Raw genomic sequence first — 21,492 nt, forward strand, 5'->3', positions numbered from 1 at the left:
GTATACCTCGATTATATCATATAGCATATTTCTACTTATGTATTTCAATATACCTTGATTATATCATAAAGCGTATTTCTACTTATGTATCTCTGTATACCTTGATTATATCATAAAGCGTATTTCTACTTATGTATCTCAGTATACCCTTGATTATATCATAAAGCGTATTTCTACTTATGTATCTCTGTATACCTGATTATATAATAAAAGCGTATTTCTACTATATGTATCTCAGTATACCTTGATTATATCATAAAAGCGTATTTCTACTTATGTATCTCAATATACCTTGATTATATAATAAAGCGTATTTCTACTTATGTATCTCTGTATACCTCGATTATATCATAAAAGCGTATTTCTACTTATGTATCTCTGTATACCTAGATTATATCATAAAGCGTATTTCTACTTATGTATCTCAGTATACCTAGATTATATCCTGTGTATACCTCTATACCTTGATTATATCATAAAGCGTATTTCTACTTATGTATCTCTGTATACCTTCGATTATATCATAAAGCCGTGATTTCTACTTATGTATCTCTGTATACCTCGATTATATCATAAAGCGTATTTCTACTTATGTATCTCAGTATACCTTGATTATATCATAAAGAGTATTTCTACTTATGTATCCTCAATATGCCTTGATTATATAATAAAGCGTATTTCTACTTATGTATCCCTCAATATGCCTTGATTTTTATATAATAAAGCGTGCATTCTACTTATCTGCATTTCATGTATTCCTACTGTGTATCTATTATATATATAAAGTATTTCTACTTTATGTATCTCAATATGCCTTGATTATATCATAAAAAGCGTATTTCTACTTATGTATCTCCCAGTATCCTCAATATGCCTTGATTCATATACCTATTATATCATAAAGCGTATTTCTACTTCTGCATTTCCTGTATACCTTGATTATATCATAAAGCGTATTTCTACTTATGTATCTCAGTATACCTTGATTATATCATAAAGCGTATTTCTACTTATGTATCCTGTATACCTTGATTATATCATAAAGCGTATTTCTACTTATGTATCTCAGTATACCTCGATTATATCATAAAAGCGTGTATTTCTACTTATGTATCTCAATATACCTTGATTATATAATAAAGCGTATTTCTACTTATGTATCTCTGTATACCTCATAGATTATATCATAAAGCGTATTTCTACTTATGTATCTCTACTTATGTATACCTTGATTATATCATAAAGCGTATTTCTACTTATGTATCTCTGTATACCTCGATTATATCATAAAGCGTATTTCTACTTATGTATCTCTGTATACCTTGATTATATCATAAAGCGTATTTCTACTTATGTATTCTGTACTGATGTATCTCTGTATACCTCGATTATATCATAAAGCGTTATTTCTACTTATGTATCTCAGTATACCTTGATTATATCATAAAGCGTATTTCTACTTATGTATCTCAATATGCCTTGATTATATAATAAGCGTATTTCTACTTATGTATCTCAATATGCCTTGATTTTATAATAAAGCGTATTTCTACTTATGTATCTCTGTATTCCTCGATTATATCATAAAGCGTATTTCTACTTATGTATCTCAATATGCCTTGATTATATAATAAAGCGTATTTCTACTTATGTATCTCAGTATACCTCGATTATATCATAAATTTCTACTTATGTATCTCAGTATACCTTGATTATATCATAAATTTCTACTTATGTATCTCAATATGCCTTGATTATATAATAAGCGTATTTCTACTTATGTATCTCAATATGCCTTGATTTTATAATAAAGCGTATTTCTCCTTCTGCATTTCTGTATACCTCGATTATATCATAAAGCGTATTTCTACTTATGTATCTCAGTATACCTCGATTATATCATAAAGCGTATTTCTACTTATGTATCTCAGTATACCTCGATTATATCATAAAGCGTATTTCTACTTATGTATCTCTGTATACCTCGATTATATCATGAAGCGTATTTCTACTTATGTATCTCAGTATACCTTGATCATACAATAAAGCGTATTTCTACATCTGTATCTCTGTATACCTCGATTATATAATAAAGCGTATTTCTACGTATATGTATCTCTGTATACCTCGATCATATCACGAAGCATATTTCTACATATGTATCTCTGTATACCTTGATCATATAATAAAGCGTATTTCTACTTCTGTATCTCAATATACCCCGATTATATCATATAAGCGTATTTCACTCAGAGCATGTATCTCTGTATACCTAGATTATATCATAAAGCGTATTTCTACTTATGTATCTCTGTATACCTCGATTATATCATAAAGCGTATTTCTACTTATGTATCTCTGTATACCTCGATTATATCATAAAGCGTATTTCTACTTATGTATCTCAGTATACCTTGATTATATCATAAAGCGTATTTCTACTTATGTATCTCAATATGCCTTGATTATATAATAAGCGTATTTCTACTTATGTATCTCAATATGCCTTGATTTTATAATAAAGCGTATTTCTACTTCTGCATTTCTGTATTCCTCTATTATATTATAAAGAGTATTTCTACTTATGTATCTCAATATGCCTTGATTATATAATAAACGTATTTCTACTTATGTATCTCAATATGCCTTGATTTTATAATAAAGCGTATTTCTACCTTCTGCATTTCAGTATACCTTGATTATATCATAAAGCGTATTTCTACTTATGTATCTCAGTATACCTCGATTATATCATAAAGCGTATTTCTACTTATGTATCTCAGTATACCTTGATTATATCATAAAGCGTATTTCTACTTATGTATCTCTGTATACCTCGATTATATCATGAAGCGTATTTCTACGGATGTATCTCAGTATACCTTGATCATACAATAAAGCGTATTTCTACATCTGTATCTCTGTATACCTCGATTATATAATAAAGCGTATTTCTACGTATATGTATCTCTGTATACCTCGATCATATCACGAAGCATATTTCTACATATGTATCTCTGTATACCTTGATCATATAATAAATCGTATTTCTACTTCTGTATCTCTGTATACCTCGATTATATCATAAAGCGTATTTCTACTTATGTATCTCTGTATACCTAGATTATATCATAAAGCGTATTTCTACTTATGTATCTCTGTATACCTCGATTCCATCATGAAGCGTATTTCTACTTATGTATCTCTGTATAGCTCGATTATATCATAAAGCGTATTTCTACTTATGTATCTCTGTATACCTCTCGATTATATCATAAAGCGTATTTCTACTTATGTATCTCAGCATATACCTTGATTATATCATAAATTTCTACGTATTTCTACTTATGTATCTCAATATGCCTTGATTATATCATAAAGCGTATTTCTACTCCTTATGTATCTCAATATGCCTTGATGCTTTGATAATAAAGCGTATTTATACTTCTGTATTTCTGTATGCCTCTATTATATCATAAAGAGTATTTCTACTTTCTGTATCTCAATATGCCTTGATTATATAATAAACGTATTTCTACTTTTGTATCTCAATTCTACACCAATGTGCCTTGATATGCCTCGTTGATATAAAAAGCGTATCTATTTCTACTTCTGTATTTCAGTATGCCTTGATTTTATAATAAAGCGTATTTATACTTCTGTATTTCTGTTGATATCATAAAGCGATTTATACTTCTGTATGCCTCGCGTATTTAAACTTATGTATACTCTGTATACCTCGTTTATATCATAAAGCGTATTTATACTTATGTATGCCCTTGTATACCTCGATTTATATAATAAAGCGTATTTATAAACTTATGTATCTCATGCCTCGTTGATGATTATATCGTATTTAAAGCCTCTGTATTTATACTTATATATCATCTGTATGCCTCGTTGATATCATAAAGCGTATTTATATTTATACTTATGTATCTCCTGTATGCCTCGTTGATATCATAAAGCGTAAATCGTATGCCCTGTCATAGCTTTTATACTTCTGTATTTCTGTATGCCTCGTTGATATCATAAAGGTATTTATACTTCTGTATGCCTCGTTGATATCATAAAGCGTATTTCTGTTTTGAACTACACCAGATTCCTTCGAAATATCATAATATTCTGTTGTATTTCTGTATGTCTCGTTCATCATAAAACGATAAGTATTCATTCACGGTTCACCCATCGATGCGGGTGCCAACAACAAGAACAATTTCATTGCCATAGTTGTTAGTAGTTCTGCCAAAATGAACGTCCTTCATACAGTCCACGATTTCTTTGTCAAGAAACAAAATATTTGAGTAGTTTTAATTTTATGCATATAGAAAGGAAAACGGTACTATTGTGACTCAATATTCAACATATATGTTCAACACTATCTTTTATACGCTAGCCGCAGTTAACCTATGGCCCAGAGACGTATTTGCAAAAGAACGTTTTGCTTTTTAACTACACCAGATTCCTTCAGAAATATAAATATGTTTAAATCAACAACATAATCCGTCGATTTATGAGTTCGCCTGTCCCGGGACCATTTGATATTCAGTATAGTGTCAATCACGGCCCATACACTCAAGTGTCCTGCTAATGAACGAAGATCATAATATTCATTAGTGAAACGACGGCTACTGAACGACTGTTCCCATACCGAGTTTTGTTTTTTCTCCTCAGTGAAACAAAGCTTTCTGCGAACCACGGCAAAACATTATCACTCTGTTGCTATTCTAACATTCCTAAAATATTATGTTTTCAACGTGAATTCTTGCTGCGCAGCTTCTGAAGGGACAATTGCGTATCTCCCCCCCCCAAAAAAAAAAAATAAAAAATAAAAAATAAAAAAATATATTAAAAAAATTATAAATAAAAATAAAATATAAATAAATAACAAAAAATATCTCGTAATAACGACTTATAATCTCGTTGTAACGACTTTTTAATCTCGTAATAAGGACCTATAAATATCGTAATAATGTCCTTACATTTCATACATCACCATAGCTAGTTCACTGTACCACTAACCTAAGTGTCCTAACTAGCTATGGTGATGTATAAAATGTGAGAATACTTAGGTTAGTGTATGGTACAGTGAACTAGCTATCGTGTTACAGTTTAAAATGTAAGGACATTATTACGAGCTTTAAAAGTCGTTATAAGAAGATTATACGTCGTTATTACGAGATTATTATTATTATCAATTTGGGGGTGGTGTGTGTGTGTGTGTGTGGGGTTTACGCAAATTTATGTCCCCTTCAGCAGCTTCGTTCGTATCTTGCAGTGTTTCCTACAGAACTGGGACGCGGGTGGAAGGCTTCCTGTTGATCACGGTTAATGGTTTTACAACACAAATATATGTATACATGTACATCATTTGGTATTCTCGGTAAAAAAGACGAGCGAGTGTTCCGCGAGAAGGTGCTCACTGCAGAAAATTTCGGTTATCACATTCCCTCAAGAGTTACCTCCCTTAGCGGAAGCAGCAGTCTGTTGTGGAAGAGCAGTTTGTTATGTCATCATCTGGACCATGGCTTCTGTAATTAGAAAGTCAACCCATGTACTTACGTTGGCAAGCAGGTATTAATGCAAATTCTGTCCATACTTGAACAGTACTACTTCGGAGTATTTCCAATGTTCATCATTCTTTGTAGCCGAGAGCCGCGATGCGGTCCTATACAGTCAAGACATGACCCTGCATCAGGACCGCATCGCGGCTCTCGGCTACATTATTTACTGCATTTTAGACAGGAAATAACAAACCTGTGTCTGTGATCAGGGATAATCTACAATGTACGTCTTCTATTCTCCCTGCTGTGATCAACTGTCTAGTATTTCTATACCAGACACTTGTCCAGCTTGTCACAAGGGAAAAATTATGGTTAACGTACCTTAACAGGCCTACCATACAAACGGTGAACAAATCATTAAAACTGAACTCATATACACCAAAACAGAACAAAAATCACCAAAACTGCAACAATATCCTCTAAAACCGAAACAAGACATCGTTAATGGAAGACTAATCGTTTGAAATGGAAACAAAACTCGCGTATCAGCTACAAGAGCGTGCGAGAACGGTCGAGCTTACAAAACGGCATTCATAGCATCCCAACACGGCAGTCATAGCATCCCGAAACGGCATACAAATCATCAAAGATGGCGGCTAGGAGAGACAAATAGGCTTTGGTACATAATTGTTTTTCGTCACTATGAGTCTAATCTTGAAAATTTGATATCGGGATGTAGTGCATAAACCCCCTATCGTAGTAAGCTTCAAACCTATGTCCATACTTCTAATTGTCAGGCTTGCAATTCTGCACAATGTGGTGCCTCGTTCGACCAAATAGGATTTCTTGTCAACATGCCGTGCTACAGTTTCTCTTCGGTTTTGTCAATAAAGTATTCATAGCATCACATTCAACATTACTATATTTTAGTGATTTAAAAAGTTTACAAAAACTTTGTTCATTCTCCGTGAATTGCATATATAAGTGATCAACATGTTTTTAAGTGTCAACATGTTGACAAGAAATCCTATTTGGTCGAACGAGGGACCACATTGTGCAGTATTGTTTCAGTTTTAGAGGATATCATTGCAGTTTTGGTGATTTTTGTTCTGTTTTGGTGTATATGAGTTCAGTTTTGATGATTTGTTCACCGTTTGTATGGTAGTCCTGCTTAAGCTTTTCTGAGAAGCAGTGACGACTGACACTGACAGAATATTTTATTGTAGCTGTCTCATACTTTCGAAAAATCTTTACTTCTGATGAAGTAAAACATATCTTTGCATCCTATACTATAAACACAATTTTCTATTCTTTCTGAATCAGTATTCTGTAGTGATTCCACACAGCAAATTCATGATATGGTCTCCAGCAGACCTAACCCTTTAACTGACCCCAACCCTACCTACTTTTGGGCACAACATCGGTTTTGACATACAAAGTCATATATCAATATGTGGAGTTGAACATACCAACAATCAAAAGTGGCAGGTGGACATGTAAGTTTGGTTGTTGCTTCAGATTATGAAATGAATTATTTCCTCAAAATCCTATGTAGAAATTCTAATGGTTCCTTAACAATATGGTTGTAACGATTCCACAAGAGAAAGCTTCACCACATAAACCATATGTATGTATATATTTTTTTGAATGGATATCTAATTGCTGAAACCCTGTTACACACAACCAATATCTATTACATTTTCATATGAACGAGCAACAGATACCTATGTGAACACATAACGTAATATGAATTTATCATGTATGTTCATAAAATTGGATGAAGAAAACAAAATAGGTCTATAATTATATATGTATGTCAGGGTAGAGACTGCGATTTGGTAGAATTGGAGAATCTACCAGTAGAGATTGCGGTCGGAGTCTCCGATCGCAGTCTCTACTGGTAGAGACTCTGATCGCAATCTCTACTGGTAGAATCTCTGATTCTACCAGATCGCAGTCTCTACCCTGACATATGTATATTGAACATGCATGCATATTGAATAGTCATGAGCAGAACTTGACTAAATAGGTTTATAGATGCCATATATATTTGCTTGTGTCTGTATGTAAAACATTACACAATTTGACTGCAACATTTGTACATGATTAATTTTTGCTCCTTCAGATGTTGTTTATGTCATGTCAATATCATTTAGGACACATGAAACAAAACAGGAACTTCATACCATAGAGTATCATTTCAAATAAACAGTAAACACGAAGGTTAAAATAATCAACAATGACATAGTGCCAGCACAATAATAATGCACCTACTATTTTGCTTATAACTCTTATGAAGGGAGAGATCGTATTACAGCATAAGATCTCATTCAGTTGATATGAAAATTGTCGCTTCAGAGTAGTGAGCTGGTCAGTCCAACGTCAACAGAATTTCCAACAAAATCTGCGGACAGTGTCTGGATCCAGCCTGAAAACAGCTAATGATGGAGAAATTCTGAAACTCAGTGACAACTGTGTTAAGGTATGCCATTGTTACAACACAGACACAGCTATCTCAGTACAACACAGACACAGCTATCTCAGTACAACACACACAAGCTATCTCAGTACAACACTGACACAGCTATCTCAGTACAACACTGACACAACTATCTCGGCACAACACTGACAAAGCTATCTCAGTACAACACAGACACAGCTATCTCAGTACAACACTGACAGTGACACAGCTGTCTCAGTACAACACAGGTACAGCTGTCTCAGTACAACACTGACACAGCTGTCTCAGTACAACACTGACACAACTATCTCAGTACAACACTGACACAACTATCTCAGTACAACACAGACAAGCTATCTCAGAACAACACTGGCACAGCTATCTCAGTACAACCCTGACACAACTATCTCAGTACAACACTGACAAAGCTATCTCAGTACAACACAGACACAGCTATCTCAGTACAACACAGACACAGCTATCTCAGTACAACACTGACACAGCTATCTCAGTACAACACTGACAAAGCTATCTCAGTACAACACAGACACAGCTATCTCAGTACAACCCTGACAGTGACACAGCTGTCTCAGTACAACACAGGTACAGCTGTCTCAGTATAACACTGACACAGCTGTCTCAGTACAACACAGACAAGCTATCTCAGTACAACACTGACACAGCTATCTCAGTACAACACAGACACAGCTATCTCAGTACAACATTGACACAATTATCTCAGTACAACACTGACACAACTATCTCAGTACAACACAGGTACAGCTGTCTCAGTACAACACTGACACAGCTGTCTCAGTACAACAATGACAGAGCTGTCTCAGAACAACACAGACACAGCTATCTCAGTACAACACAGACACAACTATCTCAGTACAACACTGACACAGCTGTCTCAGTACAGCACTGACACAGCTGTCTCAGTATAACACTGACACGTCTGTCTCAGTACAACACTGACACAGCTATCTCAGTACAACACAGACACAGCTATCTCAGTACAACACTGACACAGCTATCTCAGTACAACACAGACACAGCTATCTCAGTACAACATTGACACAATTATCTCAGTACAACACTGACACAACTATCTCAGTACAACACAGGTACAGCTGTCTCAGTACAACACTGACACAGCTGTCTCAGTACAACAATGACAGAGCTGTCTCAGAACAACACTGACACAGCTATCTCAGTACAACACAGACACAACTATCTCAGTACAACACTGACACAGCTGTCTCAGTACAGCACTGACACAGCTGTCTCAATACAACACTGACACAACTATCTCAGTACAACACTGACACAGCTATCTCAGTACAACACTGACACAACTATCTCAGTACAACACTGACAAAGCTATCTCAGTACAACACAGACACAGCTATGTCAGTACAACACTGACACAGCTGTCTCAGTATAACACTGACACAGCTGTCTCAGTACAACACTGACACAGCTATCTCAGTACAACACAGACACAGCTATTTCAGTACAACACTGACAGAGCCGTCTCAGTACAACACTCACAGAGCTGTCTCAGTACAACACTGACACAGCTATCTCAGTACAACACAGACACAGCTGTCTCAGTACAACACAGACACAGCTATCTCAGTACATCACTGACAGAGCTGTCTCAGTACATCACTGACACAGCTATCTCAGTACAACACAGACACAGCTATCTCAGTACAACACAGACACAGCTATCTCAGTACAACACTGACAAAGCTATCTCAGTACAACACAGACAAAGCTATCTCAGTACAACACAGACACAGCTATGTCAGTACAACACTGACACAGCTATCCCAGTACAACACAGACACAACTATCTCAGTACAACACTGACACAGCTGTCTCAGTACAACACTGACACAGCTGTCTCAATACAACACTGACACAACTATCTCAGTACAACACTGACAGAGCTGTCTCAGTACAACACTGACACAACTATCTCAGTACAACACTGACAAAGCTATCTCAGTACAACACAGACACAGCTATGTCAGTACAACACTGACACAGCTGTCTCAGTATAACACTGACACAGCTGTCTCAGTACAACACTGACACAGCTATCTCAGTACAACACAGACACAGCTATCTCAGTACAACACTGACAGAGCTGTCTCAGTACAACACTGACACAACTATCTCAGTACAACACTGACACAGCTATCTCAGTACAACACAGACACAGCTATCTCAGTACAACACAGACACAGCTATCTCAGTACAACACTGACAGAGCTGTTTCAGTACATCACTGACACAGCTATCTCAGTACAACACAGACACAGCTATCTCAGTACAACACAGACACAGCTATCTCAGTACAACACTGACAAAGCTATCTCAGTGCAACACAGACAAAGCTATCTCAGTACAACACAGACACAGCTATGTCAGTACAACACTGACACAGCTATCTCAGTACAACACTGACACAGCTGTCTCAGTACAACACTGACACAGCTATCTCAGTACAACACAGACACAACTATCTCAGTACAACACAGACACAGCTATCTCAGTACAACACAGACACAGCTATCTCAGTACAACACAGACACAGCTATCTCAGTACAACACTGACACAGCTGTCTCAGTACAACACTGACACAGCTATGTCAGTACAACACAGACACAGCTATCTCAGTACAACAGACAAAGCTATCTCAGTACAACACTGACACAACTATCTCAGTACAACACTGACACAGCTATCTCAGTACAACACAGACACAGCTATCTCAGTACAACACTGACACAGCTGTCTCAGTACAACACAGATACAGCAGTCTTACTACAGAGCAAACTGGTCTCATTTTGTGTCTACAAGTATTTAGTAGTATGTAGTATGTTGTGAATAAATCATCTCAGAGTTGAGAAATGGGGCAAAAGTTAGTCAACCAGTCAACCAGAAGTGCCCAAGACTTTCTTATGAATCTTAAATAGAAACATGAAATGTTTTTCGCTTTTACATACACATGTGCAGTCACTAACACATAAACACACCAGCAAACTGTAACAGTATACTAAAAATGACATGTCAGTGTTGTGAATTTCTTTCTGCAGCAATTAAAGAAGCTAAGTAAGAGTGAGGCGACATGTTTGCGGGTGATTGTTGAAGGAGGAGGCTGTTCTGGCTTCCAGTACAAATTCCAGCTGGACTCCAACATGGTTGAAGGGGAGGACAGGTGAGGAAGACACCTGATAGTTACACTTATGTAATTATAGTAACTAGAAAGTGTAAAAAGAGTTCCTGATTTTCATGTGTTGGAGCATGGTGAGGGGGACACCTGACACTCATGTGTTGTAGCATGGTGGGGGGGACACCTGACACTCATGTTTTGTAGCATGGTGAGGGGGACACCTGACACTCATGTTTTGTAGCATGGTGAGGGGGACACCTGACACTCATGTGTTGTAGCATGGTGGGGGGGACACCTGACACTCATGTTTTGTAGCATGGTGGGGGACACCTGACGCCTCGTGTGTTGTAGCATGGTGGGGACACCTGACACTCATGTTTTGTAGCATGGTGGGGGACACCTGACACTCATGTGTTGGAGCATGGTGAGAGGGACACCTGACACTCATGTATTGTAGCATGGTGGGGACACCTGACACTCATGTGGTGTGGCATGGTGGGGGGGACACCTGACACTCATGTTTTGTAGCATGGTGGGGGGGGACACCTGACACTCATGTGTTGTAGCATGGTGAGGGGGACAAATTAAGCCTTTGTTAAGTCCCTAATCCGTTCCGCTATTGTGTATACTACTCGCGGATGTGCATGCAAAATTTCACGAAAATCGGTATAATAGTTTCTGAAATATTGACTTTTGAGTGAGCATGGGGTCTGTCCGGCGAAAGGCTAACTATCCAATGTATTTCCGTACTTGTTATAAAGTAGCGAGGCGAGAGCCTCTTGAAGCTAAATCATACCGCAGCTCTCGGCAGTCCCCCCAGGTCGCCTCGCTGCCGTCTCGGTAGCACTGAGTGAGCGCTGTGAGCGAGTCGCAGTGTGTGTGTGTCTGTCTCGGCTTGTCTTGTTCAGCCGACCGGCTGGCTGGCTATTTACGTTATGTTGATATCTGCGAAACAGTTTATTGTGAATCTCCTTCTATGATTTGTTTGGTTTTCGTAATGAAGTCTTGCCGGGCCTCTTGCCTCCCTTGTTCTATGAACTTTTTTTTCTCGTCTTCGCTGATGGAAGTGGTTTTACGAGTCTTGGTTCGAATCTCTTGCTTCATTCTGTGATATTTTGCAATTTCTTTTAGCACCAAACGAAACTCTTCCTCTGAGATTTTAGAGTCGTTGAGTGCGGTGGAAATATGATCGTCTATTGTGTTTAGCTTTGCTTCGGCTAGAATTCGAATTTCGTTGTGTTTCAATGCTTTACGTTGCAGTCTGCGAGATACGTACTTAAGGGCCAATCCCGCCAACCCTACCCATCCAGCTGTTATTTCTATGCCTAACACTACAGGTGCGACCACAATGGTGGATAACAATCCGACACCTGCCGCGCCTAATGCCATGCTGGATTAAATCAGAGCGGTGTCAACGCAGTCCATGGAATTGACAGCCCAGTGATATTTTTTCTGTATTTTTATCGCGTTCACGTTCTAGTTGTTGTTTGATCTCGCATATCTGTCGCAAACGAAACCCGTCTACAGTTTCCAGTGTTTTTGCTTCTTCATCCACGACTGGATACAGTCCCATCCTGTGTGTGTATATATATATTTTGATAACATAATATTTAATTGCTTTTCTGTTAATATCCGATCGATGTGTTTGAGGCTGATAAGGTTTAGATTATCGTACACGTAAATATTCAAGACATGAATCGATTTTTTTTCTATAACACGAACTCCTTTGAGGCTTACTAAGGGTGTCGATCCTGGTCTTATGACGATACGACACCGTTGGTGATTGTGTCTGGCGAACCAGCGTATTATCAACCCAGTCAAAAGTGTTCGTTCTGACCCATGAGCGTCTGCGAGATAGACTTCTATTACGATAGTGGTGTGTGATTTGATAGTCAAATTTGAATCGAAAAAATCCTGTTGGTAATCGGGTACGTCGAACCGTAAATATGAAGCCACATTGTTTGAAGCTAACATGTTGCCCATGTGACCTGGTATTCGTAAAACTTGTACATCAAACTCTGGAGTGAAAGACGTGAGAAGGATCCCGTTTTTTGTAATTTTGGAGACGTAACCATTGTTTTTCAAAAGATATGTTGGGTGCGGTGAGGGTCATGTCGATCAACCAGTCGGGCTGTTAGAAGTCTGATAGTGACACCCGCTCGTATGATGCGTCGTCTTTTAAGTGCAGGACGTACAAGGTGTTTTCCTCGCCGGGCAGATCAAATCCCCGCGTGTCTCCGAGATCAGCTAGCGTTATGTTGGGATGATGGTTGTTCATTGTTTTTTTTATATACAAAATTACGAAATGGTTTTCAATTGGTTATCGGATAATTCCTCAGATGTGCACTTCAAACCCATGAGATGTATGTTGTCGAGTAGGAAAATTTTGGTGAGTGATATCGTGTCTTCCACAGTCACGGTGACTCCCTGCAGATTGGTATATGCTCTAACGTTCACCCGCACGTAAACGGAGCAAACTTGGTATTGTTGTTGTTTGGCCCAGCGGAGTTTGATCCCTTTCACGATTTCGATGACGTCACGTGCTGACGGCAATTCGCCGAGGTAGACTTGTATGTACAGCATGGATTTCGCCGGCAGATTTTCCAGGACGTTTACTACGCTGTCGAATTCAGAAACAATCTGCAATCCCACATGTTGCGTCCCGGGTTTGCTCGACAGCATGTGGGCTACTCTTTGCCTCAACGTGCTGACGATCACGCTGCGTCTTTGTGTAGGGACGTAAGCCACGAGCAGCGTTCCATTGTTCACGACTTTTGTCAGGTCCCATGGACATGAAACGATGGATCGCCATCGCCAGAGTCAACACTTACGCATACGGACACGTGCGTGTATTAAATAATTAAAACGCACACAATACATACATAATGGAGAAAATTTATTACAGCCCACGTGGATACTGGAAAGGCGCGGACGCCATCCCGAGTCTCGGAAGAGAAAGACAAAGCTTGGCTTAAAAAACAAGCTATCTGGCAAGTTTACTTGCCGGCGCCACGGTACATCCCGAGAAGAAAGTTCGACATTTTGACGCCGAATCGCATGCATCAAGCCGACCTCCTGTTTCTACCTCACGACAGGTTGAGGCGTAAAACCTACAAGTACGCCCTGACAGTCGTTGCCGTCGCCAGTCGCTACAAGGAAGCCTAACCGTTGATGACCAAAGATTCTAACGAAGTCACCAAAGCCTTAGAACGCATATACAAACGCAGTCGCCTGACCTGGCCTGCCGTATCTCTGTAAAGATTCAGGATATACAGTGTACCTTTCCCCTGACCACCACATCATGAATGCATCATTATCTCTGTGAAGATTCAGGATATACAGTGTACCTTTCCCCTGACCAACACATCATGAATGCATCATTATCTCTGTGAAGATTCAGGATATACAGTGTACCTTTCCCCTGACCAACACATCATGAATGCATCATTATCTCTGTGAAGATTCAGGATATACAGTGTACCTTTCCCCTGACCACCACATCATGAATGCATCATTATCTCTGTAAAGATTCAGGATATACAGTGTACCTTTCCCCTGACCAACACATCATGAATGCATCATTATCTCTGTGAAGATTCAGGATATACAGTGTACCTTTCCCCTGACCAACACATCATAAATGCATCATTATCTCTCTAAAGATTCAGGATATACAGTGTACCATTCCCCTGACCACCACATCATGAATGCATCATTATCTCTGTAAAGATTCAGGATATACAGTGTACCTTTCCCCTGACCAACACATCATGAATGCATCATTATCTCTGTAAAGATTCAGGATATACAGTGTACCATTCCCCTGACCAACACATCATGAATGCATCATTATCTATGTAAAGATTCAGGATATACAGTGTACCATTCCCCTGACCAACACATCATAAATGCATCATTATCTCTGTAAAGATTCAGGATATACAGTGTACCATTCCCCTGACCAACACATCATGAATGCATCATTATCTCTGTGAAGAATCAGGATATACAGTGTACCTTTCCCCTGACCAACACATCATGAATGCATCATTATCTCTGTGAAGATTCAGGCTATACAGTGTACCATTCCCCTGACCACCACATCATGAATGCATCATTATCTCTGTGAAGATTCAGAATATACAGTGTACCTTTCCCCTGACCAACACATCATAAATGCATCATTATCTCTGTAAAGATTCAGGATATACAGTGTACCTTTCCCCTGACCAACACATCATGAATGCATCATTATCTCTGTAAAGATTCAGGATATACAGTGTACCATTCCCCTGACCACCACATCATAAATGCATCATTATCTCTGTAAAGTTTCAGGATATACAGTGTACCTTTCCCCTGACCAACACATCATGAATGCATCATTATCTCTGTAAAGATTCAGGATATACAGTGTACCTTTCCCCTGACCAACACATCATGAATGCATCATTATCTCTGTAAAGATTCAGGATATACAGTGTACCTTTCCCCTGACCAACACATCATAAATGCATCATTATCTCTGTAAAGATTCAGGATATACAGTGTACCTTTCCCCTGACCAACACATCATGAATGCATCATTATCTCTGTAAAGATTCAGGATATACAGTGTACCATTTCCCCTGACCAACACATCATGAATGCATCATTATCTCTGTAAAGATTCAGGATATACAGTGTACCTTTCCCCTGACCAACACATCATGAATGCATCATTATCTCTGTAAAGATTCAGGATATACAGTGTACCTTTCCCCTGACCAACACATCATGAATGCATCATTATCTCTGTAAAGATTCAGGATATACAGTGTACCTTTCCCTGACCAACACATCATGAATGCATCATTATCTCTGTAAAGATTCAGGATATACAGTGTACCTTTCCCCTGACCAACACATCATGAATGCATCATTATCTCTGTAAAGATTCAGGATATACAGTGTACCTTTCCCCTGACCAACACATCATGAATGCATCATTATCTCTGTAAAGATTCAGGATATACAGTGTACCTTTCCCCTGACCAACACATCATGAATGCATCATTATCTCTGTAAAGATTCAGGATATACAGTGTACCTTTCCCTGACCAACACATCATGAATGCATCATTATCTCTGTAAAGATTCAGGATATACAGTGTACCTTTCCCCTGACCAACACATCATGAATGCATCATTATCTCTGTAAAGATTCAGGATATACAGTGTACCTTTCCCTGACCAACACATCATGAATGCATCATTATCTCTGTAAAGATTCAGGATATACAGTGTACCTTTCCCTGACCAACACATCATGAATGCATCATTATCTCTGTAAAGATTCAGGATATACAGTGTACCTTTCCCCTGACCAACACATCATGAATGCATCATTATCTCTGTAAAGATTCAGGATATACAGTGTACCTTTCCCCTGACCAACACATCATGAATGCATCATTATCTCTGTAAAGATTCAGGATATACAGTGTACCTTTCCCTGACCAACACATCATGAATGCATCATTATCTCTGTAAAGATTCAGGATATACAGTGTACCTTTCCCTGACCAACACATCATGAATGCATCATTATCTCTGTAAAGATTCAGGATATACAGTGTACCTTTCCCCTGACCAACACATCATGAATGCATCATTATCTCTGTAAAGATTCAGGATATACAGTGTACCTTTCCCCTGACCAACACATCATGAATGCATCATTATCTCTGTAAAGATTCAGGATATACAGTGTACCTTTCCCCTGACCAACACATCATGAATGAATGCATCATTATCTCTGTAAAGATTTCAGGATATACAGTGTACCTTTCCCCTGACCAACACATCATGAATGCATCATTATCTCTGTAAAGATTCAGGATATACAGTGTACCTTTCCCCTGACCAACACATCATGAATGCATCATTATCTCTGTAAAGATTCAGGATATACAGTGTACCATTCCCTGACCAACACATCATGAATGCATCATTATCTCTGTAAAGATTCAGGATATACAGTGTACCTTTCCCCTGACCAACACATCATGAATGCATCATTATCTCTGTAAAGATTCAGGATATACAGTGTACCTTTCCCTGACCAACACATCATAAATGCATCATTATCTCTGTAAAGATTCAGGATATACAGTGTACCTTTCCCCTGACCAACACATCATGAATGCATCATTATCTCTGTAAAGATTCAGGATATACAGTGTACCATTTCCCCTGACCAACACATCATAAATGCATCATTATCTCTGTAAAGATTCAGGATATACAGTGTACCTTTCCCCTGACCAACACATCATGAATGCATCATTATCTCTGTAAAGATTCAGGATATACAGTGTACCTTTCCCCTGACCAACACATCATGAATGCATCATTATCTCTGTAAAGTTTCAGGATATACAGTGTACCTTTCCCCTGACCAACACATCATGAATGCATCATTATCTCTGTAAAGATTCAGGATATACAGTGTACCTTTCCCCTGACCAACACATCATGAATGCATCATTATCTCTGTAAAGTTTCAGGATATACAGTGTACCTTTCCCCTGACCAACACATCATGAATGCATCATTATCTCTGTAAAGATTCAGGATATACAGTGTACCTTTCCCCTGACCAACACATCATAAATGCATCATTATCTCTGTAAAGATTCAGGATATACAGTGTACCTTTCCCCTGACCAACACATCATAAATGCATCATTATCTCTGTAAAGATTCAGGATATACAGTGTACCTTTCCCCTGACCAACACATCATGAATGCATCATTATCTCTGTAAAGATTCAGGATATACAGTGTACCTTTCCCCTGACCAACACATCATGAATGCATCATTATCTCTGTAAAGATTCAGGATATACAGTGTACCTTTCCCCTGACCAACACATCATGAATGCATCATTATCTCTGTAAAGATTCAGGATATACAGTGTACCTTTCCCCTGACCAACACATCATGAATGCATCATTATCTCTGTAAAGTTTCAGGATATACAGTGTACCTTTCCCCTGACCAACACATCATGAATGCATCATTATCTCTGTAAAGATTCAGGATATACAGTGTACCTTTCCCTGACCAACACATCATGAATGCATCATTATCTCTGTAAAGATTCAGGATATACAGTGTACCTTTCCCCTGACCAACACATCATGAATGCATCATTATCTCTGTAAAGATTCAGGATATACAGTGTACCATTCCCCTGACCAACACATCATAAATGCATCATTATCTCTGTAAAGTTTCAGGATATACAGTGTACCTTTCCCCTGACCAACACATCATGAATGCATCATTATCTCTGTAAAGATTCAGGATATACAGTGTACCTTTCCCCTGACCAACACATCATGAATGCATCATTATCTCTGTAAAGATTCAGGATATACAGTGTACCTTTCCCCTGACCAACACATCATGAATGCATCATTATCTCTGTAAAGTTTCAGGATATACAGTGTACCTTTCCCCTGACCAACACATCATGAATGCATCATTATCTCTGTAAAGATTCAGGATATACAGTGTACCTTTCCCCTGACCAACACATCATGAATGCATCATTATCTCTGTGAAGATTCAGGATATACAGTGTACCATTCCCCTGACCACCACATCATGAATGCATCATTATCTCTGTGAAGATTCAGGATATACAGTGTACCTTTCCCCTGACCAACACATCATGAATGCATCATTATCTCTGTAAAGATTCAGGATATACAGTGTACCTTTCCCCTGACCAACACATCATGAATGCATCATTATCTCTGTAAAGATTCAGGATATACAGTGTACCTTTCCCCTGACCAACACATCATGAATGCATCATTATCTCTGTAAAGATTCAGGATATACAGTGTACCATTCCCCTGACCAACACATCATGAATGCATCATTATCTCTCTAAAGATTCAGGATATACAGTGTACCATTCCCCTGACAGTCTATTTATGTTTGCTGTTTATTTTGCAGGGTGTTTGAGCGAGATGGTGTGCGGGTTGTTGTGGATGAAGATTCTATGGAGTTTCTGACAGGCTCTACTGTGGACTACCAAGAGGAACTTATCAGATCTGCGTTCAGGATAATCAACAATCCTAAGGCTGAGCAGGGCTGCTCCTGTGGGGCTTCCTTTGCCTTTAAGTTGTGAACTGTGAAACAGTGACGGACAATACACATGGCATATATTGTGTCTGGGTTTTGTACCATCACTCTTGCTTAAGGACCTGTGAATCATCATTTGTTATGAACAACGTAGGGTATTCCAGGGAAGCCATGAATACCATGTTATACCCAAAACTAGAAACGTTTCTCAATAGATTGCAAGAGTTATCATGGCATTTGATTGACTAACCAAACATTTTCTCTTGTGTTCGTTCCTGTAAACAGAATATTTAGGCCATGTCAACCAATGTTGTACTGTTTGGTTGATAGGAGAATGGTGGTGGCTTCTGATGCAGTATTGGACTGAGTGATGGCACTGATTTTCATTGTTCAATACAGTTTTTGTGTGTGTGAATGATTAAATACGCAGAATCTGAAAATATTCTTGTCAAGATATCTATTTTTTTGTGAACTGATTTCAGTCTAAAATTATAAATGTAAAAACCAGTGAGCATACTCTACTTCCAGGATGTACATAGTATGCAGACTAGTGTTTATATTATTCTGTAAATGCTGAAACATTGAAATCAGTTCTCAGATATTGCAGAATAAAGTAAAGAGATAATAATTTTATCACATGGATTTTGTAGGAATTCTTTTTTCTAGTCGTTTGTGTTATAGAAATACATTTAGTTTGTGTGGCTGCAACATGTTGCTGGTCATATGTTTTGGTAGGTTGAGAGAGTCTGTTTTTTATGGTGCTATCAGCAATATTCCAGCAATCTCACTGTGGTATTGGTCAGTTGAAAAACTTGACATCGACATCACTGAATGTGTGAAACAGGATCTGTTATAAAATTATGTACAGAACCAAGTTTTATCCTTTTTTCTTCTTGATTTCCATGATAACATTTTTTAGTTGGTTTCAAGAAGAGGGGTTGGATATCGTTTATAGAGCACAACTTGAAAACCATGAAAGATTTTTCATCCAAACTAGTACATGTATTAACCAAGGGCTGATGTGGTGCCTTTTGCTATTTATGAATTTTTCAAAATTTGATTTTTCCGTTTCCATTGAAACAAGATCTAGCTGAAATGGAGATAGGTGTCGTTTCCTGAGCAGAATTAAAAAATGTTCCATATTTTTCAACAAAAATTGGTAGATATATCAAACAGAACCTAAAGTGGTGCCTTTTGCTATTTGCAGATTTTTGGTATTTTTGTTTTCTCAATTTCCATGGAAACAATTTTGACTTAGTCTCAGAATTCATTTCATTTCCATAGCACCGCTCAAAAACTTCAAAGACTTTCCATCCTAGCCTCCTATATGTATTAAACAAATTGCCTTTTGATGTCCAAGATATTTTTATGGATTAAACTTCTTTTTAATTATCAAGATTTTAATTATTAGATTAAAAAGAAGTTTAATCCATAAAAATATCTTTGACATCAATGTACAACTTCTAAATGCCACTGAAAGACAAATTGCCTTTTGTTATTTAGGAATTGTTAGAAAGTGAATTTGTTTCCTGTTTCCATGGAAACAAACTTGATTTTGACTTTGTTCATAGAGTTGTGTTTGTGGGGACCATATCTCAAAAGAGTACTACATATTCCTTTATGAAACTGCACAAACAAAAACCAGGTTGTCAACTGCTGCCGTTTGTGATTAGGGATTTTTAGAATTTATATTTTTTCTTTGACGTTGATATTAGTGTGTACCTGACACAGAAGTACATGTATATACAAAGATGCGAATCCCAATTCCATGTTATTGTGTTGATAGCTCAATAACTGCTATTGTATATGGACGGACATATTAGACAGAAATTCTCTCATCAAGTTGGACTTTAAGCGACTGTCAGATGATTTCTTGTCTTAAATTTGTGGGGGCTGGGGTGATTTGTCATCACCTGATGACTCTTATTGGACCTAAACAATGGAAGGGGCATAGGAAGATACCAGGCCTCTCAAATTTGAGAAACTGCAGGGGACACAAACGTGCCCTTATGGGCTCGAGTTGAAATGTTTACCGAAACACAAGCACTACTGATAAGGAATCGGTATTGCTATAAGATACCACATATCAAGCCTATCATTGCTGTTATATACTTTTCAAATTGTTAATTTCCCCTACTACAGCTTTAGAAAAGTATCCATAATGAATAGTGAATATAGTAGATGCTTTCGAAAAGATGA

General features: G+C 37.9%; 1 protein-coding gene across 1 annotated transcript; it reads left to right on the forward strand.

Moving 5' to 3' along the window:
• Positions 1-5,444: 5,444 nt before the first annotated feature.
• On the forward strand, positions 5,445-20,163 carry LOC124272316 (iron-sulfur cluster assembly 2 homolog, mitochondrial-like). The gene is made up of 4 exons (XM_046707491.1): positions 5,445-5,574; positions 7,863-7,986; positions 11,077-11,198; positions 19,165-20,163. The coding sequence occupies exons 1-4, from the start codon at positions 5,525-5,527 to the stop codon at positions 19,337-19,339; spliced, it is 471 nt and encodes a 156-aa protein (XP_046563447.1). The 5' UTR covers positions 5,445-5,524; the 3' UTR covers positions 19,340-20,163.
• Positions 20,164-21,492: the final 1,329 nt, after the last annotated feature.

Source organism: Haliotis rubra, unplaced genomic scaffold (assembly GCF_003918875.1).
Source record: "Haliotis rubra isolate DU_JTF1 unplaced genomic scaffold, ASM391887v1 Scf1684, whole genome shotgun sequence".
NCBI classification, from domain to species: Eukaryota; Metazoa; Mollusca; class Gastropoda; order Lepetellida; family Haliotidae; genus Haliotis; species Haliotis rubra.

Bases quoted from the DNA above. Each gene is read 5' to 3' on its own strand.
- LOC124272316 (XM_046707491.1), top strand. From the start codon at position 5,525: ATGGCTTCTGTAATTAGAAAGTCAACCCATGTACTTACGTTGGCAAGC. The intron at 5,575-7,862 runs GTATTAATGCAA...TTGTCGCTTCAG, and splicing joins GTACTTACGTTGGCAAGCAG to AGTAGTGAGCTGGTCAGTCC. The intron at 7,987-11,076 runs GTATGCCATTGT...TTCTTTCTGCAG, and splicing joins TCAGTGACAACTGTGTTAAG to CAATTAAAGAAGCTAAGTAA.